Source organism: Sminthopsis crassicaudata, chromosome 2, assembly GCF_048593235.1.
Source record: "Sminthopsis crassicaudata isolate SCR6 chromosome 2, ASM4859323v1, whole genome shotgun sequence".
NCBI classification, from domain to species: Eukaryota; Metazoa; Chordata; class Mammalia; order Dasyuromorphia; family Dasyuridae; genus Sminthopsis; species Sminthopsis crassicaudata.
In genome coordinates, this window is record NC_133618.1 from 149,975,340 (window position 1) to 149,992,963 (window position 17,624).

Sequence of the window (17,624 nt, forward strand, 5' to 3'; positions counted from 1 at the left end):
TTTTTTTCCCCCCTTTTGATCTGATTTTTCTTGTGCAGCTTAATATAGAAATGTGTTTAGAATAATTGCATTTGTTTAACCTATATTGGATTTCAATACTGTTTAAAGTGGAAAAAAAAGAAATCTCAGGAACATAATGGTTTTGAGGTCCTGGCAGGAGAAATGAGTCCATTAACATTCAAGTTCTCAGATACATTTTTCCTTCATGCCTCTAGTCAGGTCAATTCCAAAAACATGGCAGCTCCTTCATTGAAGTAGGTTAGATGTTTTATTGGATGGGTCATGTTTAAATGAGTCTGATTGGTTTGTCATCCCTGAGGTCATAGATAGGGAAATAACAGTTAAGGTTTTAGCTTCCAGATACATATGCTGGGGTAAAAAAAAAAAGGGGGGGGGACTAATTATAGAAAACACAAGCCAGGGACATCTTGTGGAAGAGAAAAAGCATACCAGAAAAAGCAGGGTATTTTTGTTTTGATCCAGGATTTTTTTGTTTGTTTTCTGGGTGATAACAGATAAACTATTGGGGTCCCTCCTTATTTGGCACAATAGGCAACTTTTCTCTTTAGTAAATGTGTTTAGGGGAAAGAGCCTTGTAGAAGATGGTCAAAAAAGTCATTAATAGTGGATATCTAGTAAGAAACCGAATTGGTCACTAAATATATGGGATGTTTTCGTCATAAATCTTCCATACAAAATTAAACAACAAATAAGAAATAGTGTGTAAACAATATTAGAATATGTATGAATTTATAAATATAATTCACCTTTTTTTTTGGTGAGGCAATTGGGGTTAAGTGACTTGCCAGGTTACACAATGTTAAGTGTCTAAGGCCTAATTTGTTTCTGGTCCTTTTGAATCCAGGGTCAATGCTCTATGCACTATCCCATCTAGTTGCCCTTAATTCACTATTCTAAAAAAGGTTGGTTTGGAATTTGAAAATCATTTCCCCCCCCCCCAGCTTGCTTTGGTCATATACTTTGAATTTTTTGATTGGAACCCATTGCAGTATTTTTTTTTCATCTTCAAGAGAAGTAGTAAACAAATACACAAAGCTGTAGACCACCATCATTAGATTTATATGGACTAATGAGATACAAAGTTCAACTTAATCCTTTTGGGTTTGTTGGTATCGTGATTATAATTTTTAAGTGCTTAAGCAGAATTTGATAGTTCTCTTAAAGTAGGTATATTCACAATTAAAATAGTTAAAACTTGGCAGCTTTTTGAGCACCAAATTTTATTTTGACCTTTTTTTTTTTTTTTTTTTTTTTTTTTTAAATAGAACTTGTCCTTATAGCCATGGAGATTTAGCACTCATCCTTAAAACAGTAGGTTAGATAAGCCATTTTTGGTAAATGGAATTTTATTCAGTATCAATATACTGATGCTTATAGTGTACTTCAAGAAGAAAATGCAATTCAAATGCGCTTTTGTTTTTTACCCCTTTGGGGGGGATATAATCTGTGATTTCAGAGCAGTAGGGAACTTCCTGTGAGGAAATATTGACACCTGCTCTGCAATTCAGAGTTGTTTGGGGGCACAAGGAAGTTAAGGGATTTTGTTGCTTAGGCTCAGTACATAGTGCTTACTACTAAGCTAAAAAGGCTTTGAACAGGAGCCTGGTGGTGGACCCATCCATCATCTTTGGATCCACAGGATTTGGCACAAGCTCCTTAATACATTCTTAATGATTGATTGAGGATCAGGTTTAGTTAAATTTGAAGAGATCCAATACCAGGAGATTGGCAATAGGATGGCTTTTTTCTGACTATATATATTAACTAATGAAGACAATTTACTAAAGTGAAAAGGAATTATAATCAGGGTTAAGGAAAGGAAAAGCCAAATTAGTGAAATCATATTATTCAAATTATAAAGTATACAACTTTCAAATTCAAAACAATTTATTTTCAGAATAACTTTTAGACAAGTATATTTTAGAATTAGTATGTAGAGTTTAGTTTAAAAGAAAAAATTTGAGAGGTGATAATCTGCATGACAGAACTCAACTCTATACTCTACTCCTCTCAAGTGCTGCAAAAGGCAGACACTGACTTGTTCTAGGACAGCAGCATGATATAGTACTCTGTGTTTTGGAAAACTGAAAAAAATTGGGATTTAGGGGGAGGGACATTCCAATGTGCTCAAGAATACAAGCCTAGTATTTAGCTGAAGCCAATTCTCTTTAGAGTCTTATGCCTTTAGAAGAGTCTGCCATGGTTCCCTAGGAAAATCACCATTAGAGGAACAGGAGTCAGAAAGTGAGACAGAAGGAAAAAAAAAATTACCGAAGATCTCAGAATGAAAAAGAAGCTTAATTTAAAACCTTGAGTCTAAACATATAAAGCAACAAGGAAGTTAATAATAACAAAAGATAATATGACCACTAGATCATGTAAAAGGACCCAGAAATCTATGAATAAATATTGAAAACCAAAGGAAAATAAGCCCTAACACTTGTTGAAGCAGAGGAGCCTATGGATTCCTAAGACAGCACAAAACCATAGAAAAATATATTTAAATGATTTTAACAAGACAAATAAAAATTGTGAAAATAGAATTAATGGTCTACCCTTCAGAAATAATTGTCAAAATAGAAAAACTAGAATCTGTTGTGGCAAGCCTCATCTAAGAAATAGAAGAAAATATATAATTGAGAATAAAAGCACAAAAGGAAAAAATCTGTAAGAGAGGCAAAAAGCAATAATGTTAAAAGAACATATGGGATCCAAATAAGCAAAACATTGCAAAATGTAGATCTTGAAGACAGGATGTATATAGGTCTCTTAGAAGAACATAAGTCAAAAAACCCAAGCAACCCAAACAAGAAAGAATACCAAAAAATTGCCCAGAACTTCTAAACATGGAAAGCAAGTTACTATTCAAATGATTCCACAAATCACTTCCATTAAAGCTCTGATCCTATAAGTTTTAAAAAAAAAAATGCTATCAATTAGGATTCTTTAAGTTAAAATAGTCTTTTAATCATAGACATTTAAACACAAGTCATTTTTGTCTGAAAAGTCATCTACTTTAAACTGAAGATGAAACTAATGTTTAAATGTCTTGCCCTAAGGTTGCACTTGATGGTTCACTGGGCCCGGAGTCAAAAGACCTGAGTGCAAATATAGCCTTAGATACTAGTTGTGTGGCTCTGGATAAATCATTTAATTCTATTTGCCTCAATTTCCTCATCCTAAAAAAGAACTTAAAAAAGAAGGAAATGACAAACCACTTCATTATCTTTTCCAGGAATTCTCCAAATGGAGTCACAGATAGTTGGACATGATTGAACGGCAAAATGATCACATAGTTCATGTGTGTCAGACAATTCTTGAAACCAGGTTTTCTCAACTTCAAGGCCAATTCTTTATCAGGATATGCACCTTCACTTAGAAATGCATTTTCATATATTTAAAAATGTTTCTTTTCTCTGCCATGAGAAAGGATAAAGTGATATTTATTAATATTTCCTACATATTTTCCCTATCACAAATATGCTTTTTAAAAGTCTTACATGAACTCAGTATTTGCATAACATTAAGAAAATTGAACTTATATTTGGTGAGAGGAAAAAAGAATGTGGGATGGGATGTGCAGAATATTAGAATAGAAAGATAGAATTTTTGTTTTTACTATCTAAATGAAAGTGATAGTTTTGAGTTCTAGACTAAATGGGGATTAGTAGCAAATGATAAATTCCTCAAGTATGCTACTTGAATATGGTATAGAAGGCTAGTCTTGCAGTCATGATGACCTAAAGTAAAATTTTGCCTTTAACATTAATAGGCAAAGAATTAAATTTCTCAGTACTCCAGGCAATTCAAGTCTATAAGTACCAGATTAAAACTGCCTTCATTTGTAGAGTGTGCTTTTTCTGAGGACTTCTCTCTCTTCACCAATGAAATTTTAAGTGCTGGACTGTGCTACTGCCAGCCCTCACAGATCACTCCTGCTCATATAAAAAAGACATATATTGACTTTTCAAACAACCCAACATAGCATTAGTATTTGAGATAAAGCATGTAGAAGAATGGATAGAATCATTAGAACATTTAAATATTTTCCAGGCTTCTATGGAGCTTTCATAGTCTTTTAGTTAGGCAGTTTATGAATGGTCAGCCTGCAATTTGATGAAAGCAGCTCATTTTTAGGTTTCCTAGTCCATGATTGGATAAAATTATTGGCTGTATTTCAAAGTACTTTTTTCTTTTTTATGGTTTTATTGCAGCAATGTTTTTTTTAAATACTTATTAATAGCTTTTTTATTTTTTTCCAAATACATGTAGATAATTTTCAACATTCACCTTTGCAAAACCTTGTGTTCCAAATTTTTCCCTCCTCCTGCCCCCCAGACAGTAAGCAAGCAATCCAATCTAGATTAAACATGTGCAGTTCTTCTAAACATATTTCCATATTCATCATGCTACACAGGAAAAATCAGATCAAAAGGTGAAAGAAAAAAATGAGAAAAAACAAAAAACAAGCAAGCAACAACCACCACAAAAAATTAAAACAATATGCTTTGATCTACATTCAGTTTCCATAGTTCTCTCTCTGGATGTGGAAGGCTTTTTTCATCACAAGTCTATTGGAATTAGCCTGAATTACCTCATTGTTGAAAAGAGCCAAGTTCATCACAGTTGATCATCATATAATCTTGTTGCTGTGTATGGTGTTCTTTTGGTTCTACTTACTTCATTTAGCATCGGTTCATGTAAGTCTTTCTAGACTTTTCTGAAATCAGCTTGCTTCTCATTTCTTATAGAAAATAATATTCCATTCCCTTCACATACTGTAACTTATTCAGCCATTCCCTAACTGATGAGCATCCACTAAATTTCCAATTCTTTGCTACCACAAAAAGAGCTGCTACAAATCTTTTTTGCACATGTGGGTCCTTTCCCTTCTTTTATGATCCCTTTGGGACAGACATCTCCCCACAGAGACACTGCTGGATCAAAGGGGGGTGTGCACTATTTTATAGCCCTTTGGCCATGATTCCAAATGTAATAGTGGTTTTTTTAAAGTACTGTTAAAAATTCAAGTGACAATTATTTGGGCTTGTCATACACATATATACTGTAGCAGTTGAGAGAATCTTATGTTTAAATTTCATTCCTTTCTAATAGTCTGTTATAATTGGTAGAGAATAGGGGCTTCTAATCTAAAAAAAAAATCTCTTAAGGGAGAAATATTTTCTCTTTGGATTCTGGATGTTGGTTTCTGAAAGCAAATTCTTTTTTGTTTGTTTTAAAAAATTTGTTATTTAGGCTTAACTTTTTTTTTTTCTTTCAAATTCTGTCCTTTACCCAATTCTTCTCCATTTATTGAGAAGACAAGTGATAGTATATTAAGTAAACCTGAGAAATTATGCAAAACACATTTCTGTATTAGATATGGCAAAAAAAAGTGAGAAATATAAAGTGAGAAAATTTTACTTCAATTTGTCTGCAATTAATCAGTTTTTTCTTTGTGGAGGCAGATAACATTTTTCCATCAGAAGCATTTTCTCAAAAGAAAATTTCTATTATGAAAAAGTACCAGATTTGAAGCCTCAATAATAACTAATTTTTAGAAGGCAACCACATAGTTACGGCAGTAAAATTAGTTTGTAGTGGGATTTTAAGAACTGTTTTGTTGCTCTTTTATTACCTTAAATAGGGAATCTTTTGTGCTAGGAACAAAACAGTTGGTTTTCTTTTTTTGTTTTCAATTATATTAAATTGAGTTGTGTAGCATATTTGATTTCAAATAGACCTTGGTTTTGTATAAATAATATTAGTTATATCTGGAGATTATCTGTTTTATATGTTGTGGTTTGCTTAAGATGGTTTTTAATTGGATGTACACTTAGTTACTAAAATAGAGAATGTGATGAATTTGTAAAAACATGGGGAAGATTTAAGTGAACTAAAACAGTGGAATAAGCTTTATTAAAAGACATAATTACAATAAAGGAAATGAAAAAAAAAAACACTACTAGGAAGCTCAAGTCTTGCATAATTAGAAAACCAGTAATGATCCTGGAGAACAGATAATAAAATATACTTCCCCTTTTTTGGCCAAATGGCAAGGAGTAGAGGAATGCATTCATAAAACATTAAAAAAATTAATTTAAAAAAATTTCTCTTCTGATATAATTATCTTCACTCCTTTTTCTTTCTCTTCCTCAGAATCTTTGACATAGCATTATTAAAAGTAAAATATTCATTTAAAAGAGTTGCAATTTGTGTAATGCTGTGACTAAAATGCTTCGTACATGAGTGGCTTGTGAAAGCTATCAAGTGTTGAGATGAACTTGAAAAGTTTATCTTTGTTGCTGCAGCTAATTGTGATGACACTCTCGATTTTTGATCTTCCTGCACTTGCTGACAGTACTAGAGAAAGTCTTTTCTGAAAGTGCCAGATTGATTTCACTATCAACCACTTAACCACGATATTAATTTCCTGAATTGAAGAGCTCTTATGATTTGAAATTAACTTATGAGAGGGAACATTGACTTGCTTAGAAATATGTTTTTATAATTAACATATTTTATATTGGACAACAAAACAGCTTTTTTTTTTTTTTTTTGCCTTAGGAAAATGCCCTCCCATAAAAGAAAACTGCCACTTTACATTGCACTTTTGAATATTTTCTTTTTTTAAAAAAGTTTTCTAACAAATTAAATGCATAAAACCAATATAATATCTTATATTATGATTGATATTATTCACTCTAGAAGAAAACCTTAGCCAAATAGACATTTTAGTTTAATAAAAATTTCCAATAGTACTGAGTACTATTTAAATTTTTCACCATCCATTTAATTTTTTCTGGAAAGTGAGTTGGAATTATTTGAAAAAAGTGACCATGAATGTTACTTTTTGACCCAGAGATTCATCAACTGCTAACCTAGATATTTATGGCATCATTATGAATTGGCATATTATGATGTTTTAAGAAATAATGGAGGACAACTAGCTAGATGGCACAATGGATAGAGCACTGGTCCTAAAATCAGGAGGACTCGAGTTCAAAATCAGCCTCATACTGACAGACACTTATTAGCTGTCTAGCCCTGGGCAAGTCACCAATTGCCTTAGCCCCCCCCCCCCCCAAAAAAAAATGCAGACCAAGAAATAATGGATACAGAAAAACATGGAAAAACTTATATGAATTAATGTTAAGTTCAGTAGGTAGAATTAGGAAAAAAGTATATGCTACCAGAAATGATATAATAAAAGGAAGGAATAATAAAAACATTGCAGTGAAATGCTATGAAACTACAATAACTAAGAGATAGGAGAAAGCACTCCCCTCTTCTGGATAGTGATAGGGAGGGGGACAAAGGAGTATTACTGATACCAACAATGTTCACTTTTTGATGTGTTACTTAGTTTTGCATAATTCTTTTCCTTTTTATAAAGGATTTCTCTCTAGGAGGGGAAAAGAGGGAAATTTGATACATTGTAAAATGTAGATGATGTTTAAAACAAAAGAAATAGAAATTCATTAAAAATTTTTGAAGTTGGATTTGTGGAATAAAATGTCTTAAAATACTAGGATCACATATTTCATAAGCAAAAATGAAGCAACATTCCCTTTTCCAGTTAGGATTTTCTCCTTTGTGTGCATGGTGTGAAGGACGTAAACTGTTTTAAATAAAATTAATATTAAGTTCATAAAAATTCTGGATTTGTGTACAATTTTATGCATGCTTTGCAAGTTTGTTGAAATATGAACCCAAAGGTATGATTATTAGATTCATCCTTTTATAGACAAAAGTAACTTTTGACTCCTGAAATACAGAGATTTAGATGTTATATGAGGTGTGACAAGAAAGTAATTTTTCATAGAGGGTACGCAGGGAAAGTGTTATGAATCCAAGTACAATCTTAATGGGGCTTTAAATGATAGGAATTGTCTAATTGGAGACGAGGGTTAAGGGAGTATTCTAAGGAAAAGGCAGAAAACCAGTATGGTGGAACTGAATTGAAGAGGCCTTGAATGCTAGCTAAAACAATTTGAATGTTTTTCAGTAGACAGAATTTTGAGCAAAAAATATATGACTAGATCTTTGGTTAAAAAAGGTAAATTGGGTGAAAGATGGTGTGCAAAAAAATTGATGGCTTGATGAAGTGAATTATTTTTTTCCAATATTGGTGATTTAAGCTAATCCAACCACAGTCTTCTCCCAGGTCCCAATTGTCAAAAGTCTAGTCATGCTTAGAGGTGCTTATATCTAACTGTAGAATAGAACAAAACAGCACTTTAAGAGGATGAAAACTTTTAATACTGGCATCTTATTCTAACCAGGTAAGCAATTAGGCTATTGTTTTAGCTTGACCTATTCTCTTTCCTATCTTTTAAAATTTACTTTTTATTACATATGCACTATTTGAATTTACTTATCTTAAATGGGGTTTAGGAAGGAGGTTAAGTATTTTTTCCCCTCAAGGAAGAGCCATTGTATTAATGTATATTAAAAAAAATTCTTTTTTATTTATGGAATCTTTATTCAAAAGAGCTACTTCTTTGAAGTATGTACTATATTAGTTTTGGTACTGATTTTTAAAAATTACTTCCCCACAAAATATTCTTATATTTCATTCAATAGCCATATAATATATAATATTACTTTATTAACATACATTCAAGTTTCAAGAGATTTATTTAATATTCATAAGAATAGAACTGCATTTAGGGTAAGCTGCCACCAGATGGTGTCAGGTGTCTTGCTTGTCTTGTTAGTCCAAACAGGTCTATGCCCATGCCATAAATGTGGTTAGTTAAGATAGGTTAACATACATCTCTGCTTTCTATCATAATAAATCTTTACTTAAATGGGAGTTAACATTCCATAAATGGACCAATACATTGTGATTCAGTATAGGGGATTCCCATAAGAGATTTCCTTTCATTCAAATTCCATCTTTGGCTTATCTAAGGTCACAGGGCTACTGCTGGACTGAGTTGGGTTTTGGAATTAGGCCTTTGTGATTCCAATCCCAGCCCTGGATCCACTAACCTGTTTAGTCTTGACAGTTTATATTGGGTGGTAAAAGTAGGTTGTTTTGTAAAGAGTGCTTTCAGTGAGGTGTGCTCTTTTGGAAAACAAACAAACCAACAAATTCTTTAACATTAGTGATAATAGTTAATACTAACATGTCTTAACTCTCAGCAGATAGCTCTTTTGGGGAGGTTTGTACTTTTAACTTCTCACTTAAGATCAGGACAGCATTAAAAAAAAAATCTTTCTTCATAATTATGAGTGTCTCCTTTTCTCCTCAGTATCTCTGCCAGTAATCACAAAGAATTATCATAGAAATTAAATATGTAGCATCTCTTTTACTTTGCATATTCCTAACTCCTGTTCTTGTTTTCTTTTGTCAATTTTACAGCATTTACAAGTCTGAACTTTTAAAGAGTTCACGAGCACACAAAAACCCTATGGCTACTTTCCCTAAATATCACTTATTACTTTTAATGTACTCTATACTTTCCCAAAATTTCCTTGGTTACCAAGTTGGGCAGGCTGGCTTGGATGATCTCTTAAGATCCCATTCTGATATTAGTCTTTTATATTTTAAGAAATTATAATTTTGTAAGGAATCTTAAGAGTTCAGTCTAGTTCATTTCACTTAATTTATAGTTGAGAAAATTTAGGCCTAGAGAAAGTAAATGATTTGTTCAAAGAGCACACAGAAATGACATGTCAGATTGATCTTGGTGTATATAACTTCTTAAAATCTATACACAGTGATTCCCTGGTTGTGTGCAATTTTTTCTAACTTGTGATATGAACTGTCTCGTTTTATGGTGCTTTCAATTAGAAATCAAACCTTTATCAGACTAGTCTCCACAGAATAATTTAAATAACTTTTTTTTTTTTAAAGAAATTCAAAATAGTTTCACCAGGATCTAGAGAAATAGACTTGGTAGTGTCTTCCCTGATCTGTGTTCACATGAAGTTTATAATTTAATTAAAACCTTATTGAATGTTAGAAGAAAAAGATACATTGTGTACAAAAATATTTATAGTAACTTTTCAAGGTGGCCAAGGGGATGTCCTCTTAAGTAATAGCTAAACAAATTATAGCATATGAGTGAAATGTTACTGTACCATTAAAAAACGATGAAATAAATGGACAATTTCAGAGGAAACTAGGAAGATTTTTATGAACTGATGCAAAACAAAATAAATGGAACTTAGTAGAACAATATAAGCAGGAATCACTATTACAGAGAAAAACAACTTTGACAGTCAAGGACTCTTAAGTTTACAGTCTTAAGCCACAAGTCTAAAGGATTGAAGATGAAACCACATTACTCACCTCCTGACACAAGGGATTGTACTTAAAATGCAGAAAGAAATAACATTTTGAGGGTTGGCTGCTGAGGTGATTGGTGCCGGTCTATTCAGCTGTTTAGTGAAGACTTTATTTGCTGCTGGGGATGAAAATGAAGACATTAAAATTTTATTTATTTTTAAAAGAAAAATAGGCCTTTAAAAAAGATTTAATATATGTGCATGCTAAACATTTGTCAGACCAGCCCATGATTTTTGGTCTTTTATATCTATATTTTATAAATTTTGTTGGTATACTTTTTCTTTAGTACTAGCCCATTTTTACCGGCAAAATAAGTGATAATATATAGATAGTACATAGCACATAACATGGAAGAATCAATTGTTAATTGACATTAGGATTCTAGAAAGAACAGTAATGATTTTGGTATAACAATATTTTGACTATATTTAATAAAGAATTTGCACACCAGGAAATGAAGTAAAATTGCTAATTTATTATATTTTTACTTTTAAGTTTTCTCTCCAGATGTTTTTTTCAGGGATAATTAATTTTTGGAAATGAAAGTTAATATCTTTAGGTTTATAATGTATACTTTATAATAATAAATGATTTTTAATTTACTTGAATTTTAGCATAATCCAGATGACTTCAGTCTAAATATTACCTTCCTTAAATCTTGTTTGATATGCTTAAATTTCCTTAGGGAGTTTTGCCCCCTTTTAAAAAAACATTTTCTTCAAATGTGTATGAATCTATGTATATCAATTCATCTTTTATCACTATTTGAATGAGTTTATTCTCTCATCGTGGTTACTCTGTCCCCTTATGTAGATTGAAACCTTTTTAGGCTTCATTATGCTGTATAAATTCTTATTCATATCCTCCTAAAATCAATGTAATTCAGTAAGCCCTCATTAAATGTCTACTATGTTTTTGGCATTGCTCAACAGTGCAAAGACAAAAAGGAAACAATTCCTACTTAAAGGGCTTTTTATAGACCATATTCCAGTATTATAGTTAACCCAATAATCATGTATTTTTCCTATACTTTGGATGATACTATTTCTTATATAGGGAGTATAAGTTTTAGCAATCTTGAACATACAATGATAAAAATGGATTTTGAATGTTATACATATAACATTGAAATAAAACTTTTGTGCTTCTATATGAAACTTTAAAATTCCTGAGAAAATGTGTTCATATTCCTGAGATATGTTCATTTTCCTCCAGTATTATTATACTCATAATAATTAGCATTCGTATAGGCCACTTTATAGATAGTAACTCCATATTTTTTCTCCTAATGTTTTCAAATATAGTTGTATAGTAATAGACCTTGGAAAATCATGGTCTTTTTGAAAATGGGAATTGTGTAAGAATATTTTTAATTTTTTATTATTTCAGTCCCTGAACTTTGAAAAATTAAAACCAACAATTTATAGCCATTATTCTAACCTTAATACAACAAGTAATGGCATATTAGACTTCTGGGATTCTGGCCATTAATCTTAAGCCTCTTCAGACCTTGGATAAGATGTCATGTTGGCATTATCTTTTGTATCTTTTTTTTTTTTTTTTTTACATGATTTTAAATGTGAATTTCGAAAAGGGTCTGATAGAATATTTAGTTCAACTCCCTCATTTTACAGGAAAGGAAGCTGAAGCCCAGGATGTTTAAACATCTTTTGGGGAGTCACATAGGTAGTAAATGTCAGATGGAGTTTGAAGTCAGATGGAATTTGAAGCCAGATTCTCTGAATCCAGAGCCTCTTGTTTTCAGTCAGTATTTATTATGGGTGTTCCATAAAGGGGATTGAAAGGAAAGGTAAAAGTGATCCTTTTTAGAAATGATATAACTGCTAAATCAGTGCTTGCTTACATGACAATTCTGGATCATTCTGTTATTCTACTTGGCAATACTTTATCTTAAGATTTGGTTATTTTACAGGGATGAAAATTAACATTTCCTAATTTGTCTGTCTTTATAAGTGAGTTATATAGGTCATGACAAGAAAAGCGATAAAAATCAGGAATCCTGAATTTTTTTGCCTAAACTCATTGTGTTAAAAGATTCTTGTGCTATAACATTTTTTTTTTAATATATGCTATATGAAAAGAGCATTATGTCTTGGTGTAGGGATATTTTGGCAACTCACATTTGGGCTCTTCCCCATTTTTTGGCTGCTACATAGCATTAACAAATGAATAAATTTACTTGGTATAAATGTCAATGACAGCTTAATGAAAGGTCTAACTTCCCTCTTTTCTGTCCTTTGAAAAGTGACTTTACTTTTGTACTCCATGTGTATGGTATTTTGTATAACTGAATGAATGTTTATCAACTGCTTTAAATTACGTAGACAAAACATGAATTACATTGTTTTCATTGAGTCCACAGTAGCATTGGCAAGGACTGTATGCTTTCTATACTGTAATATTATTCCATATCAATTCCTCATACCTCTTCTGTTTATTTACTAAATTCAAATCATTAAAAAAAAAAAAAAAAAAGAAAGTATTCCTAATGGAAGAGGAATTACTAAATTGGTTTCTCAATTGCAGCCAAAATCTTATTTACTATTTGTTCTGAGCAAATTACTCTTTAAAAGTTTCTGAGCCTTAGCTATTACACTCTAGATATAAAATGAGGGCAATACCACAAAATGGCATTGTAAGTCTACTGAAAATATACACATACACAAACACAGACATGAACATATATTAAAATCTGCAAAATGGATTTTGAATGTATTATTACTATCATAGAACTTTAAAATATAATGGTGACTATTTATTCCTGTGACTATTATCTACATAAACCCTTAAAACTCCCAGGAAACTCTTTATTTCTTTCCTAATACTATAATGACTTTAAAATTTTTTCAAGTTCGGTTAATGGTGTAACATTTTGGATGCTTACAGTCTTTCTAAAGTGGGAGGCCTGTGAAAATATTAACTTATTTCAAACCTTGAGTTTTGAAACAATAAAACAGATAATCCATAGCTCTTCTATATGAACCTAAATTATATTAAAGGTTAGTTTTTCTTTCTGGGGTCCTGGTCATTATTAATTTTAGATGTTTTATGGACTTGAATAAGATGATCTGTTCACATTCTCTTTTATTTTTGTATCTTAGAAAATACCAAACTTCTTTTTTTTGTTGTTCTGATGCAGCTTCCATGAGGCAGTCTCAATCAATACCTGCAGATATGCGACCAGAAATTTGGATTGCACAAGAATTGCGACGTATTGGAGATGAATTTAATGCTTATTATCCAAGAAGGGTAACTTAAATTTTCTTTATTCTTTTTGCCTAAGGCCTTGTTACTTAAATATATAGCCTTTTACTTTATTTCCTTCTATGTATATGTTGTCACTAAATTTAAACTAACAGAATATTTTAAATACATTTTGAGATGACATTTTGTTTTTATGAATAATAATTTAAAACATTATTCAAGAAATTTGCATCTGAATAGGTTTTGGGGTTTTATTTTTGGTGAAAATTTTGCCAAAGATTACAATGTTCTATCTCTCTGTAGCTTTCTAGATTTTAAAATAATTTAGTCCAAAATTGAGAGAATATAAAATATCAGACTCTTAGTTAACTACAAATAAAATTTCACAACCTCATATACAGCCTTAACAACTTTAACAATATAACCTTAGCTATAGATTTGTATAATTGTTTTTATATAGTTAAATATTAAAATGAAAGCATTTTTAGCCCAAGTTTCATTTAGAAATATTACTTCTGTTACTCTGATTTGATTGGAAATGGACTAGACCAGTGACTATTGATTTTGTGTGATATAATTTTCTTAAGTATCATTAGTTTTCATAGTGCTTTCCCAATTGATGAAAACACCCATAATTTTACTTAAGAATGAATTTCATTTAAAAAAATTGTAGACATTTAACCTCAGGGTCAATTTTGTGGGTTAAAACTATGACATTTTAATCTAATTTATATTCAGTCATCTTTAATCTTTTTGGTAAGAATTGTGTTACTGTAAATATAATTGTGGCCTGTTTAATGACCTATGGAATCAGGTAGATAGAGTTAAAAGAAATCTCTGAATAGAGTTCATCTAATTCCTTTTTCAGGTGAAAGATTTGGGTCTTAAAGAGATTAAATTACTTGTACAGGATCACATGGCTAGTGTTAAAGCAGAAACTTTAACCAAAATCTCCTCATTCCTCATTTTATACTATATTATTCTTTCATAGTATTACTTTTAGTCAGGCTTTTTTTCTAAAACAAAATTTTATGTAATATGAAGCAGACAGGAATTTTCTATAGTGTTATCTAAATAAATATATTAATATAGGCTTTGTTAAACCTATCCATATGAGTCTCATTATATTTCTGTCCTGTGCTGTGTCAAGATCTTAGTTGGATTTTTTAAGCATATCACTGATTTTTAAAAAATAGCTTCCTCTTAATAGTAATTTCAATTAATACTTAGTATGTGGCCCAGTTGTTAAATTTTAAAAATTTGAATGTTTTTGATTATTAATGACAGTCATGAAATAGATGTGTTTACTGTTGGTATTTTATTTTCAAGTTTCAGTTTTTCTCTTCCATATTCCCATTTTCCTTGATCATTTCTTAGTTCTTTTTCAGACTAACAAAAAAGCCTTTCTTTAACTTAGTGTTGCTCTTTATAATTTGTCTTTTATGATGGGCTTCTCTACAAAGGATTTTTTATACTATTTATGTGAAATCTAACTTGGGTATTTGAAAGACTGTACAGATTGGTTCTTAAGTTTTGGGGTAATCTTTAGGGTGGGTATCAAGCCAATTACTTTTTTTGAATAAAATTTTTAAATGCATGCAATAAAATCAAAGTATTAAAAAGGAACCCAAATATACTGAAATTACATTTAGCAAAATATTTAAAGCAAGCTCCTAGACTCGAGTTAAAAACTTGTAGATAAGAAATGAAATAGCTTTAATAAAAGATTAGGAGGTTGTCCTAATATTCTTTAACAGCAAGACTTGGCAGAGAAAAGCAGAGGCAGACTCCTAGACCAAGGTTTCTCTTTAGTTTGGATCTATAGTTGTAAAATTTAAATAGTTTAAAATTTTTGCTTTAGGAATTAATGTGCTTATATGGTCCTTTACTTTTTCTTCCCCTGAAAATAGTATTGCAGTATAGAGTTTTTCATTTGTTAAAATATCTTAGAACTGTTTATGGAATACCAGAACACCACCATTTAAAAACCAGTTACAAAAGTGTACTACAGAGGCTGTATGTTATCACCTCATTTATTTTAATTTATATGCAGAGTACATTATGCTAAATGCCAGGCTAGATAAATTAAAAGGAGGGAGTAAGCTTGTCAGGAGAAACATGAACATTCTCAGATATTCAGACAATATCACTGTGATGGCAGAAGTGTATCAAGATGGCAGAAAGAAGAATTAAGAAATTTCTTGATGAGGGTGAAAGAGGAGAGTGTAAAAACTGGCTTGAAGCTTAACATTTAAAAAGAAAGAAAGAAACTAAGATCTTGGCAACTGGAGCCATCACTTCCTGGCAAATAGAGGGAAAAGAAATGGAAGGAGTGCAGATTTTATATTCTTGGGCTCAAAGATATATTATACAGGGGGCTTCTGTAGTCATGAAATTAAAAGATGCTTGCTCCTTGGAAGGAAAACTATGGCAAATCTGGACAGCATACTGAGAAGCAGAGATAACACCTTAACATATAAGGTCCATATAGTCAGTTATGGTTTTTCCAGTAGCAGTGTATCCCTCCTGAGACAGTTGTATGATGAGAAAAGTCGAATGCTATAGAATCAATACTTTAACATTGTGATACTAGAGAAGATTTTCGAGTCCTTTGGACAGCAAGATCAAATCAGTTATACTTAAGAGAAATAAATTCAAAACATTCATTGGAAGGTTAGATTTTACTTTGACCACATAATAAGAAGACAGGACTTGTTTGCAACAGAAAAAGGGAACAACAAAATTATCTGGATAGAAGTGTCATGGAAACAATGAACATGGACTTGGACAGACTGGGAGGTAGTATAGGATGGAAGGATCTAAAATGCTAATGGGAACAACTATACTACATTATCGAACAATAAGTTAATAATAATCATGTTTTAAGTCAAATGTGTTTTTTTAAATACCAAAGATGTATCGTACACATCTCCCAGAAAGTGCCTTGTTAGTTTATAGCCAAAAGGAGTAGGTATCACAGATAGTTCTTGATTTATTCTTTGTTTCAGCTAAATTGTCCTCTGTACTGTTTCTCATTAAGAACATTTTTCTGCTGACTGTCCCCTATCTTTGGAACTTCTCCATTTCTTGGTACCCATGTGACACCTTTCCTCATCTCCCTAGCTCCCAGTATCCTCTCTGCCTTCTCAAGATCTTTTGTTTTTGAATTATCCATGTCTAGTAAGTAGCAAGCATATAATAAATCATTTAGAATATAACCATACTTTTTGCATATATACTTTTAAGATAGTTTTCTCTTCTGTTTAAAAGACCTCCATTCTAGTGGGAACGAATAAAAATGTATCATGTTTCATGATATAAACAAGAAGTGAAAAATATCCATACTCATGTAATATTTCAGACATCACTTAAAAGGGTAGGAGGTTTTCTAAAATATTAACTGAATTAGGTTCTTCTTTTTAAGACTTCAGAAGGACCTTGGATGAGGCCAGTTAAGTGCTTGTTTGTCAGAGATCATTTACTCCACCTTAGAATGGGATTGGGGAAAGGCAGGATTTAGCAGGAATAATTGGGAGGTTATTAAGAAAGTTCAAGAGAAGGGATGAGGACCAAAATTAAAGTAATATGGGGGTCGAAAAAAGATGATATACTCATTAAATATAAAGGTGGCAACTTATTGGGACATTAAGAAAGCTTTCCTTCTTGGGCTGCAATGACTTAGGCCCAGAGACAGGATTGTATCAGATAGTAGAGTCAGACTCATTCACCAAGTTCAGTGCACTCTCTTTTGCTCTACCTGTTTTTGAATAGTATATCTTGGCTTCTGTTTTCTTGGACTAAAACTGAAATCTTTCAAAATATGTTAATGCTATTCTTAAATGAAGTTATTATTAATAGTAATAATGTGTGCAAAATAGTCTAAGATTAATTTTTAACTCTCATATTTTATTCTCTTAACATATGTTACATCTGGGTGTACCCAAATGTGGGCCCAGATTTGTGCATTGGTGTGTGTTTAAATGGCTGATTGGGCACTCAGCTAAATGCAGCTGTGTTTATTCAAACCAAATGTGAATTCTCAGTTCAGACCTAATGCAGGTGGTACACCTGCAGTGTT

At 31.5% G+C, this 17,624-nt stretch overlaps 1 protein-coding gene across 17 annotated transcripts in view; it reads left to right on the plus strand.

Moving 5' to 3' along the window:
* The window catches only part of BCL2L11 (BCL2 like 11), a 39,919-nt gene that overhangs the window by 14,139 nt on the left and 8,156 nt on the right, over positions 1-17,624 (plus strand). For all 17 annotated transcript variants that reach the window (XR_012486071.1, XR_012486068.1, XR_012486070.1 and 14 more), the window contains one exon: positions 13,482-13,591. Coding sequence is in view for 10 of the 17 variants with exons in the window: in XM_074287676.1 (XP_074143777.1) it covers positions 13,482-13,591 (110 nt within the window). In the remaining 7 variants the exon portion in view is untranslated. The remainder of the gene's footprint in view (positions 1-13,481; positions 13,592-17,624) is intronic.